The sequence below is a fragment of the Apus apus genome, chromosome 11 (genome assembly GCF_020740795.1).
Source record: "Apus apus isolate bApuApu2 chromosome 11, bApuApu2.pri.cur, whole genome shotgun sequence".
Lineage (NCBI taxonomy): Eukaryota > Metazoa > Chordata > Aves > Apodiformes > Apodidae > Apus > Apus apus.
In genome coordinates, this window is record NC_067292.1 from 17,401,561 (window position 1) to 17,414,397 (window position 12,837).

Here is a 12,837-nt window from a genome sequence, read left to right on the forward strand (position 1 = left end):
GTAGTATCAAAGTACAAACATGTAAATGTTAAATTTATTTCTTAGTACTTATTGTTATAACAGTGATTTACCTTAAAGGCTACATTATTTACTTTAAGCATAAATTACTAAAGAAGGGGTTTTTTGAGACTTAGCTGTTATAATTTATCATGTAGCCTAAATTCATTTATTCCAATTGATTAAAAATGTTGTTAGAGAAAGTTCTATACTTAATGTACCCAGTTGGCATTAATGGCAATCTGTCTAACTGGTGTGGATCAAAGCACTGCATCTTTTGCTAATTATTCTTTCACTGCTAAATTAATATCATCTTTGGTTTGTTATCTGGCACAGTATAGATACATGTTTCAAACAGCAACAAAGGTCCTACAAATGGGGTCAGGTCTGGCTCTGTTCCCAAGATTAGACTGTGCTCTGGCATTCAGTCAAATTGAACCAATTCCAGTGATTTCTGTACTGTGCCTGACTTGGGCTGGCTTTTCCTGCAAGTATTGTAGGTCAGAAGCCTGTGATTGTTCATTCGCTGCCCTGCATTCATTCTGTATAGATTGTTCTTTGATCCAACCTCCAGATACCCCATATTTTTTTTCTCTCTCTATTCTTTAGCACAAGGCAGACAAGGGACAATTTCTGTTGAAGCATTACCTTATTTTTACTGAAACTGGGTATGTTCAGTTGGTACAAATTTTTTATTTTTATTTTTTAAATGGAGAAGGTGTGTAGAAGGCACAAAAGAAGAACAGAAGGGGGCTAGATGCAAAGCTCTGCATTTCACATCTCTTGTGGTCTCATTGCAAGATAGATGCATAATGAGAGAGCTCTGGTACACACCCCAAAGATATCTCAGAGAACTGGTTCTGGGGCTTAGCCAGGTAGGTTGTTGGTGCAGAATATGAAGGTGATAAAGTTATGACCAAGATACAGGTTCCATCCTGCTCTTCAAAGGGGGCAAAGGAAGATCTGCTGTATAAGCTGTGTAGGCTAATGTAGCTTATTTTAACTGTTCCTGGAAAGGGAGTGTTCACTGCTCTGCTGTGGAAGCTGTGTAGGTGGCTGGGAGAGGTAACCTCTTGACCCAACCCAGCAGCAATCAGACCAGGACATGAATCCACAGCAAAGGCAGCAGGCTGAGCTGAAAAAACCTGCTGCTGCCAAAATAAAACATTTCCCTTCCCACCTTATACTGCCCCAGGCAAAAAATGAACACAGCAAAAGTGGGTGAGATGTTTCCATCTGGTTTAGTGAGTTAAGTCAGTTCTGAGGGTCATATGAGAGAAAGAATGCAGAAACCCTCCTTTCCAAAACAGGAAAGTGTGAGAGTGGTGCAGCTATCTCCCTGCACTTCTACTCTCTTGGTTGTAACCAACAGTTTATAACAAGTCCTGCTAGGCGAGCTGTGACATTCTGCTGAAAGATGTTACTGTTCCCTTGTCAGAAGTCTTAGTTTTAATGAATTTTCATCTGTTTAATTTACTAGCTGTCATATTAGTGGAATCTAAAGCTAATTATAGTTTAAGTCACTATTTAGACTGTGCACTATGGGGCTCCTATAAAGATGGTTAACCACTGACTGTTGGACAGCTGATGGTCCCAGGGGCTCTCTAGGACCTTGTATCAAACATGCACGGAAGGGAACTAGCTCAGGTCCCTCCCCTCTGCTGCTCACGCTACCACATAATGAGCCAGTTCAGGGAACGGAGACAGAAAGTTGCTTTCTTTGGAGAGCTAGTTTGTAACTGGCTCAAATCCCTGAGCTGATTTACTGCACAGTGCTCACATCAGCACAAATCAGCCAGCAGCTAAAGGTAGGGTGGAGGACCAGGCTGTGGCAACTGTAAATTAGGTTGGCTTAATGTGTTAAAGAAATACACCCTACACTGAAGCAGCAAAAATATAAAAACTTCCCTTTAAGAATACTGTTTTTCTTGAGTGTTTGAGCCACTGCTGAGAAATGCAGAGAGATTAAGTACAGAGGAATATAAATCCTACACAGTTCTGATTAAATTTTTAATTTTGAGTCATATTTGGACCAGTTAATTTATAAATGTTGAAGGAGATTTCCCAAAAAGGAACTATTCCCACCCTTTTGTTTAAAAACCTGTCATTCTGGTGACTTTATGGGTTAATTAGTTCATTTTCTGAAATGTATTTCTGGGATATTTTCCCTTTAACTACTTCGACCCATAACCTCATGTTCTGAGAGTTACTTAACCTTTGGTCTTGCACAGATTACTGGCAACCATTCCTTTCCTTTTAGGATCTTTCTTATTTGTGATTCTCTTAGCAATATAAACCACATATAGCTACTATTTCCTAACATGATGCCTCACACAGTGAACTGATGTTACAGAAGAGTTTTAGATATTTCACGAAGTTACTGACACCAGGAACATTGTACAGTAATACCAAATGTTTTACATCATTTACTGTAATAAGAATTGTAATCCCAGATTAAAATCCTACTTAAAAATTGATCTAATTTATTTTCCAACTAAAGAACTGCTGTAGGAAAGAGTTAACGTTGCTTGGATATACTATATGAGGTTCTATGCCTTAACAAGTTTGGATTTCTTTCAAGTTTTGCTCTAACAATAACAGTTCTTGGCTTACAGTTGTTTTCTGCTCTAATTTTAAACTTTTTAGAATAAGTTTTATAACAGCCTTGTTGTAACTTGTTAGGGCATTCCCAATGAGAAAAAGTCAAAGAAATCCAGTAAGACTTTTAAATGCTCTGAAGGTATATATATATACCAACTTGAAACTATTTTTAGTCTGCTCTTTTGTCTGATTCACTGGTACATACCAAATGGTTTTGTACCAAGCACACTCAGAGTCCAGTAGCCAGTTGAACTGGGTTTACAACTTTGGAAGCTGCTAGACAAATAACTTTCATGTACTGTCTTGACTGGAAAAGATTAATTTCCAGTTTATGGTCATACTGTAGAAGACACACCCTTCCCTTTGTGGTTATAAATATGAATCTGTGATACGGATCTTTAATATATTGACTGTTTTTGGAAAGTGCTACTGTAAAAAATATAAAAGCATAAAATGCAATTTTTCTTAGTATAGGTAAAACTTGAAGCAAGTTTCCCATTTTGTGCCTCTGGTGCTTTAGAAGGCTTTTCCTTCTAATGTTTCCTCAACAACTGTGTAAACCCAGAGGATTAGGGTTGGCCTGCAGGAGAGCACCAAGAGGGGCAGCTGTTGTTCTCTTCAGCATTTTTTTAGCTGAGCAAAAGCATGTCAAAGCCTTCAGGACAGTTCAATGCTACTACATGCTAAAAAAGCCATGCATTATAGTGATTGTGGGTACATACAGTCCTGCTGACTGCTTCCTGCTGAATCCCTGCCCAGCAGAAACCACTTCATGGCTGATTGATTGTTTCTTCTTTTTTAATTGAGCAAAACTGGAGATGATGTGTATGTTTTAATTCAAATGGAAACTCAGTAGCAGGTTCCAGAGACTTTGCCTTTTCTTGTTTGTGAGTACATTTAGTTCAGCAAAAGGGTTTATTAATTCAATTAAGAAATTTTCATGAAAGCACTAGCACCTCCTTGTATGTTATAATTTTATGATAGCTTATAAATATTAAAATACTTTTTAAAACCTGCCTTAGTTCCATCTTTCTATTTAGAAACCTGTCATTTTGGTGGTTTTATGGGTTGATTCTTTTTTAAACTGTATTTATTATGCATTTTCACTTGAATTGCTTCAACCTGCCTGCTCTAAGAGGAACCTAACCAAATGTATATTACTGGTATGCACACTATTGCTAAACCACTTGTTATTCCTCAGGATCCTCCCCTTGATGTTTTTTTTCTTGTACATGTTTCAGAAAACATTTTGGGCTGTTCAGTTGCAGACTGAGCAAGACTTGGAAAACAGGCATGTTTAGTTTTATTTGAATAGGAAATAGGCAGTTATCATCCTGGTATCTATTATCACCAGCTAGTGTGACATGAGCATCTATTTACAGTGACAGTGTTGCAGTCATACTACCACAATCTTTTGAAAATGTGTCCTTTGTTGTCCCACCTTGGATTTCAGTCTGATACCCTCTATTCTGTGGCTGACCAGGTAAGAGTGTATGTATGGCATCTATTTCCATGAGTTTATTTGCTGTGATTGTGTGGAGGGCACTGTTAGTGGTGGCACTGTTAGTAGTGCCTACTTGTAAGTATATTTACATATCTCTTTTCTCTCCTCTTATAACATTCCTCTTCCAGATGTTTACATTAAAACCCTTACATCTAGTGTCTGCCTATTTTCTTTGTTTACAATAGGATGAAAGTTGGATGCCATATCAGCAGTAAACATTTTACCTGGAAAAATTACCCATCTTTTGATACAGTTTTGCTTAGCTTTTAGTCCATAAAAACAGAAAGAGTCAAGGGAGTCAGAATAGGCAAAAGAATAGTCTTCAAGCTTTCATTCCTTGCAATTATGTGAATTCCCAGTTGGAATATCTTTCTTGGTGTTTTCCTGATTTATTATTTTTCTTTCTCAAATGTTCCAGCTTTTTGTGAATTTTACCCCATTGTATTATCTTTATCAAAAATGTATCTTTAAAACCTATTTGAGTTCTGTGAAAGAACACTGTGCCATGCAGTAGTGCTTTTTTTTAGATCTTCAGGGATTTTACATTCTTTTTCATCCCGATATTTGTTTCACAGCAGTCATTGCTAAAACTCTTGAGGATTTTTTTTTTTTTTTTAAGTCATCCATCTACGGAGAAGGCCTTGAAGATGGTTTGCAGAAGTGTATGGCATATTTTATTCTTCAGAATAGTGGCTGAAGCCATAGAATATCAGTTCTGACCAGAATCTGTTTCCAGCCAATGGTTTAGCACTGCTAGTCTGCAAGTGTCAATTTAACAAAAGCATCATTATTGCAAGTGTCAGTCTTTCGGCTGTGGAGTGAAGATGACAGAAGTGTGCTCACTGGAGTTCACAGTGTAGGGGACAGGTTTGTTCACAATTTGCTGCCTAAGCTGTGGCTTTTGTGCTGTTTCCTTTGGTGGTATCATCCCAGCATCTTTTACAAACCATGTCTCCCTCTTGGTTTTGTTTAAGGACAAACCATAATTGTGTTTCTGCTATACCTCATGGATGTTACATACATAGTATAGAGATGGTTTCTACTATATTTTTTTATCTTCCATTCTACTTTCTCCCTAAATAGCTTTTAACTTTGATACACTTTCATATCACCAATTTAGATACAGGCTATAGATAGCATTTAATTGAGAGATATTAAACTGCATGTTACCAATCACTTACCTTTACCACAGAGGTGATCAGTTTCCATTGCCTTATTTTCTCTTTTCTAATGACTGCAAAATGGATCCAGTTCCAGGAGTCCAGGATCCAAGCTACCAGGGAGCCTTTAAAGCTTCCCACAGCGTTAGAATCTCTTGTTTTACGTTGGTGTAATCTGATCTGAATCAAGGACAAAAGAGGGATTTGCACAAGGCTGACAGTCCTCACTGATGAGTGAGTCCATCAGGCCTCATACAGAAACCTAGGAACATGCATCTCTAGAGAAGATTAGTAGTACATTTATTCTGGCTGCTTATTAGGGTGAAAAGCTGGGAAAAATACTCTCTTGCTACCTCGAAGACAATAAATATATTGATAAATCTTTACTGATAAGCAAAAACACCATGTATCATTTCTTAAATTACAATATATAAGGAGGAATGACTTGAGCACATGAGTTACTGTGGTTATATCTTTACTAATCAAAGGATATCAAATGTATATATGGAATACAGAAAAACTGGTTCGCCTTAAACTGCACATACATTACACTTGAACACAACAGATCCCTATCATAGGAGTATCATGGTATGGATAAATCCTAGAATAGAATAGCTAAAGGCTCAGAGACTGAGGTTCCGTTTTACTGTAGCAGTTGTGACGCTTCTCTTTCTCCAGTAGAAAGAGAAACATTAGTCCAAATCATGTAGCCAGGCTGCTTGATTGTTCATACACAGTGTACAAGAAATATTCTAGACTTGAGAGTCCTTGCTCAGAGGAATTTGCAATCTAAGTGAAAAGAGGAACAGAAGTTGTTATCCTCATTTTAGAGGGAAACTAAGACAGTGGTTTAAGTGTTTATATAAATAGCAAGTTACTTGTGCCACTTTGAGAAAGTCTGAAAATTAGACTACAAGAAATTGGAAGCTTGGAACAGAACTTCTGTTTTCTGTATCCCAGTCCTGTACAAGAGAACTGTCTTCTGGCTAATGAACAGTCAAAAAGTGAAGCTGAAATATGGAACAGTAAGTAAAATGCACCTTAGTCTCTGTATCAAGCCTAAGAGCTTTTATGAAACCTCATTTGAGTTTCCACAAATATTTATCTTATGCAAACATCACTGTGCATTAAAGGAGTTTGTTCTTGTTCTGGTAGCAATCTCAGTTGTCATCTGATTTCACTCACAAACCACTTTAGGCTTCGTAATAGGACTCTAAGGTATCTGTAAAAGCAATCATTTCAGAAGCAAATACTTGTGTCTGGAGTGTCCTTATATATTGATATAAGTAATAATGCAGCTGATAATTTTACTTGGCTTTTACTTGATGATCTGAGAGCACCATGCTATGAATATAATGTCTGTGAAGAGAGCCATGCAGTTAAGTGCTGGGTTTTGAGACCCTCTAGGCTTTTTAACACGTGGGATGGTAACCTCCAAATGGGAGGACCTGCTCTGTAAAACTATATGGAATATAAAACAGCAGCAAACTTTATGAAGTAATGTCTGCTTTACATGGCAGAATGTTAAACAAATAATAAAGCTAAGCAATAATTGTTTAATATAAAAATATATTGAAGAAAAATACATTAAAGTGTACTAATATGACTGCAGTGAGTTTAGGAGAGTGATGAAACTTCTTCGGGAAAACTGTAAAATGGTTAAATGAGACTGAGACCTCATTAAGTTTTATGTAGGTATGTTTTTGTCAACACACGCCTTCTGGGCAGGTTTGGGTTTTTTTTAATTTTCTAATCTTGCTATTACAAATGCCCTATTGATCAAATGCTGAGCACAAGATCTAGACAGGAGTGTTACAATTAAAAGTCATGGCACAGGGAGTCTCAAAAGAATTGACTGCAGATTTTTGCTAAAAACTTTAAATATATCCAAGTTCAGTCACATTACTCCCTTTTACTGTGTCTTCTGTGGCCATATATTCTAATGCCTGAATTAGGACAACTCTTAATTTTTCTGTAAAACTTTCCAATGCTATGCAATCTAGTTTTGTTTTTTGTTTTCCTTTTAATTCCCCAATGGCAGAAGTTTCACATTTCACCCAGGCACTGGTAATTAGCCAAGGAAATTATTTAAAATGCCAGATGTCACATATTAAATATAAATAACCTGTGACCTTGTGTGCAGACTGCAAGCCCCTTTCCTATATGACTGCTGAATTTAACTTTCTTGAACATAGCCTCCATACTGAAAGTGTCTTTCTGCTACATAACCCCATTCTGCATCCTTAAAAAATGGATGTGCTGTGTTAGCTGTAAGAAACATCAAGGCTGTGATAATTTTGCTTGTATGCCATTTGCAAATGAGTTTTAAGTGTGTAAGGATACATTGACATCAGTCAGAAATTTTCCCCTGTTGTGTTTTTTTTCAATAGTAGCTGTAAAAGGCATAACCACTGCTGCAGCCAAGGATCACTATCTGCTGATTCCAGGAGCCTTTCTCTGTGCTTTCTCATCTACCCTTTCTCTGCCACGCTGATGTGTGTGGCTTCTGAACAGGTCCAGATTCAACCACAAACGGGAATGAGATCAAGCACATGAAATACAACCTTATGCCTTATATTCTTAATTTGAGGCTGTTTGGTTTATTGAATCATGCAGAACGAATGCCTGACCATGCTTCTTCCAAAGCCTGTTCTGGCTACAATGGCACAGCTGGGTTTGATTTGCTGCCCATAGAAAGGGGGGAGGAATCCCTATTACTCCAAGACAAATACAGATCTGGGATGTGGCTGCAGATCCAGAATTCCGAGCTATCCAGCACAGGATGATGTGTGGAAAATAAAACACAGCACAATATAGCCCTGAGGTTTTTGGAGCTGAAAGTCACAACACGCCTAGAAAATAGTCCCTGCTTGGAAAGGATTCAAATACCACAGGAAGCGTGTTCCTTACTTCTCAAGGCACATGCAGTAACTCCAGCTTCTGACCAGATCAAGGTGTATCCCCATCTGGATGCAGTAACACAGCCTAAAATCAGCACCTATCAGAAACCACCTATGTATATTAAATAAATGAATGAATAAAAGCACCCCCTCCTCACAGAACCACAAGTGAAATAAGGTTGTCCCTGTTACTGCCACAGTTTTACCTCTCGGTCGCAAGCCAAAGCCAAATCAGCCATCCATGCAGTTGGACCTCAAGCACGAGAGTTGACATAAGTCCCTGGGAATTGATGTAAGCCCACGTCAGTCATTTTAGGGCTTCTGCCAACTCACTCTCAGTCATGCCCCAATTATTCCTTAGCTGTATAGAAAGGGTTTGAAGGTGTTTTTCTTTTTACAAATTCAAATGCAGAAAGGATGCCTGTTTAGGTGCAGTAGGACAGAGATGGCAAAATGAAAATTATGGGGAAGACAAAAAGAAAGGATATTGCTGGCAAGAAGGGGAAGTTCTGAACTCAAACCTGATTTTGATGTAAAAAGTTTTAGGATACTGTAAATAACTTGATTGCTTACAATGGCATGTTGCTTTCCACATATTCTGTAAAATCTTCCTAGCTAGATATTAATGATGTAACCAGTTCCTCTGTTTTAGTAGATATAGCCCTTTTTAATTGACAGTTATAGGTAAGACTAAAAGCACTGCCTCATGACCTGCATGTATCATAGCTTTCTGAATAAGTGTCTCAAACAGGGGAGAAGTGGTTTGTCTTGTAATTCAGGGAAAGGAACAAGACAATAATATACGTATTTTCAATTCAGCATATTCATTAGAAGTATATTCAGGGCATCTTATCAAATAACATGGATGAAGTGCTTTTGTTCAAGTTTTGCCTTCTGGAGAGCACAACAAGTTTGGTAATCTTTTCCTCCAGGGACATGCATAATGAATAATCTACTGGTATAGCAGAACAGGAAGCTGCTATGGTTACTCCAGGTGCTGTAATCTGACACGACAATTATTTAACAAGATGAGAAATTCTAATATATCTGTTTTGAAAATGTGAAAGATTACCCAAAAGTTTTTAAGACAAAAATTAGCTGCTAAGAGCCATTTTATATCTATTTTCCCAAATTGTACACTGTAGACCTATTTTCATTCAGGAACACGAGGGTTTTTCTTACCTATGGTTAATCCAATTACACATTCTTTTCCAGCTTGTCTTGCTACGTGACCTTGGATTTAGAGGTAAAAAGAGGCTACAGGCCAAGTGGGTGAGAGCTTCCTTCAGGAGAGGGAATTGGCCAACCCGACAAGAGCATCAGCCTTTGGTTTAAGTATTTTAGGAACAGTAGCTGTAGTTGCTACATGTAGGTACTATGTATTTTAGGTAAAGAAATAGCTAGTGGTGTCTGGGAAGAACGGTGCTTTAGAAGATGAAGTAATAGACAAACATATGGCTGCTTTGTATTCTGGGCACTAGAAGCAGCTTCCTGTTTTCACTTGGGCAAACTCCTCCTGTCCCAAGTTCTACATAGTTGTTGTTTTTTAATACGATGCTTTCTGTTTCCTCTAGACTTGCAAAATCACTAAGCAGCTTTTCATTTAGGCTTGCTTTCTTCAACACAGGTTCCTGGCCTCCCTTACCAGTGCACAGGTGGAGAGAATTAATTGAATTCTCCTGTGTTCTGCACGTGTTCCTCTTCACATTAGCTGACTTCTCTCACTTTCATGCCTGTGTAAACATCTAGATACAAACGGGATTAGGATACGCCTCTTTGGATCAGTCTGAGCAGCAACCAACACAGAAAGACCCTGTGCATGGAAACAATTTGGGTTAATTATTTATTCATCAAACAGTATTAGCAGATAAACCTATCATTTCCAACCTTGCCACAGAATCGTGACACACTAACGCCGGTTAGTTTTTCAACTAAGTAATGAAATCTGGTCCTTTAATGTTTAAAATACATAGAAATTATATTTCTGGTTAATAAGAGTTTCACAGTCCATGACACAACTGAAAGTGTATGTACCACATCACTATTCATGAGACTGGCTGTGAGTAGTTACCAGCAGCCCCCAGGTTTCAGCACAAACCTGAAATCTTCCTAGATCATATATATTGAGGATTAATCCTATATTAAATTCACAGCACCCAGTGATGTTTTCATTAACTTGCACTTGGATTTCTGCAGTTCGCCGGCACAGCTGCAGGCTCTACCCTGCCATCCGCTGCCGGCAGCAGATGCTCCTGCTCTTAACAACGCCTTCAATTCCGCCTTTTCTTTTGCCCTTTTATCTGTATTTCGACTTGAACGTGCAGCGGCGCGTGACGGGTGGCTACTGTGCGGGCAGAGGATCCTGACAGCCCTGCTGGGCTCCCTTTTCTGACGGCACGAGTGGCTGAAAAGTGTTTTCATTGGTCTCCTCGCAGTTGCTTCATCGCCCCGGTTCCCAGGGCGCCCGGAAGGTGCGCGGCTGCGGGTCCTGCAGCCAGCACCGCGCGCCCGAGCCCCGCCAGCCTCCCTCACTGCCCGGCTCAGGAGCGCCGAGCGCAGCCCCTGTTCCCAGGCGCCGCTTCAGCAGAGGCGGGACCCGCGTCCCCCGCAGCAGGGAGCTCGCTCCCGCACGCGCAGCCCCGCAGGAGGGGCGGCACGCGGGGCCCCCGCGCCGCCCGCGTCCCGCCGGGGCTGCCCCCCCCCCCCCCTTCCCGCCCCGAGGCGCGCGGCGGCGGGACACGTGGCACGCGCAGCCCGCGCGCGGCCCCGCCCCTTTCTGCCCAGCTGGCTGCCCCGGATTGGGCGCGCGCGCCAACTACAAGCCCCGGCGGCCCGCGCGCTGGGCGCGAGGGGGGGGCGGGGGGGGGAGGGGGGCGTGGGAGGGGCGGTGGCGGCGCGAGGCCCGCTCCCCCGCGGCACGTGACCCGCCGCCCCTCCTCCCTCCGCGGCACCGGGGCCGGTCACGAGGCGCCCTCGGTACCGCCCGACGTCACCGCGTGAGAGCCCGGCTGTGGGAATAGGCGGGCGGGGGGTGGGCGGGGGGCCCGGGGGCGCGAGGCGGGGCGGGGCGGGGCGGGGCGGGGCCGGGCCGGGCCGGCCCGTAGCGGGGCGCCCCTCCCCCCGCTGACAGAAGGCGCCCAGGCAGGCACGGGAGCTCGCGCCGGGGCCGCAGCCGCTCGCGCCGCCCGCCTCCCCCCCCCCGCCTCGCGCCTCCTCTGCCCCGCGCGCGCGCGCTCCCCTCAGGCCGAGGCGGCCCGGGGGGTTATGAGGCGGCCCTGAGGGGCGGCGGCGGCAGCGCAGCCCGGCGGGAGCCCGGCGCGGCCCGGCAGGGCGACGGGGTTGCTCGTTTTCGCCTCGCCGGCCAAACCCATGACTACGGCAAACTGCGGCGCCACCGACGAGTTCGACTTCAGGCTGATCTTCGGGGAAGACGGGCAGCCCGGCCCCGGGCCGCCGCTGGGGCCTGCAGGTGCGTTCCTCCGCAGCCGGGTCGCGGGCGCTGGGCCGGGGCCGGGGCCGGGGGGGGTCGGTTTCCTGTTTTCCTCCCAGTAAGGGCAGGGGGGGCTGCCGCTCGCTCGAGACCGAGCCGGGGGAAGCGGCGCCGTCCGTCCTGCCTCAGGCTGCGGCCGCTTCCCGGCGCCGCTCCGCTCGCCCGCGGGACCGCAGGGCTGAGGGGGCCTGGGCCGGGGCTCCCCGGGCCTCTGGCCGCCCTTACAACTTTCTTCGGGAAAAGAAACTTAAGAACTGGCGTCGTGCGTGAGGAGCCTCCCCCGGGGCGCGGTGGCTTTGCGGGGGGGAGGCCCCGGCTCTGGCGGAGGCGGGGGGCGGGTTGGATCGGGTGGGCCTGGCGCAGGTAGCGCCGGGGGGGCCCGCCCTCCCCGGCACCGGCGCCGAGCCCGGGAGGTGTCGCGGGGATCGGGAGGGGGCTCCCGGCGGGGGCTCCCGGCGGGCCAGCCGCTAGATCCGGCACAGGGCGCCGAGCAGCAGAACGTTCGTGGTGCTGGACTCGACTTGTCGGGGGCTCTTGCGATGGAAAGTTTCAGCCTAACGTTTCCCCCGTTCCTAAAGCATCGTGTGTGCTCCAGTGTATTCTTACAAACTTTGTACACGAACGTGTAGGTCTCTTTCGGTCCATGTGTACGAGTACGTACACACATTTCAGAGAACTTCCATTTTTTTTCTCTCGTCGTATTGGAACCGGAAAATCCCGTTTAAAAACCCCTGTAATTCTTTCAATCGCAGAAAATAGTGTTCCCTGTCAGTGATGATTTGGGAATCAGTAAGAGCCAGCTGTGCATTGTGCAGTTGTACCAGAGTTCGATGGCTGTGTACATTTTTCTGACCTACTTGAAATAAGTATTAATTGGTAATGGAGCGTCTTAAGTCTGACTGGTTAGATGATTAGATAGCTCTGAAACATGATTGTGTCCAGGCTAGATGATGCAGCCATGTTGTTTTGTTCTCTGACTCTGTTGTCTGCATAAGTTGATTAGAAAAAAATTGTTTTATACAGTCTGTGAACACTTGGTATTAATTTCTTAGAAGATTTCTGACTTTCTTGATGCTAAGACTTAGTTTACAGATTCCTTCAGGTAATGGGAGATTTTCTTTGCCGATTTTCCAACTTACTGGAATAGCAGATGGTGCTTTTGGGAAGGCAGCCTCAGTTCTGCTA

The 12,837-nt window shown here is 43.6% G+C and overlaps 1 protein-coding gene across 2 annotated transcripts in view; it reads left to right on the top strand.

The window, feature by feature from the left end:
- Nucleotides 1–11,278: 11,278 nt before the first annotated feature.
- Nucleotides 11,279–12,837, top strand: part of NFATC3 (nuclear factor of activated T cells 3) — a 72,112-nt gene continuing 70,553 nt past the window's right edge. For both annotated transcript variants that reach the window (XM_051629072.1, XM_051629073.1), the window contains exon 1: nt 11,279–11,631. In XM_051629072.1, coding sequence (XP_051485032.1) covers nt 11,532–11,631 — 100 coding nt within the window. In that variant the 5' untranslated portion in view covers nt 11,279–11,531. The remainder of the gene's footprint in view (nt 11,632–12,837) is intronic.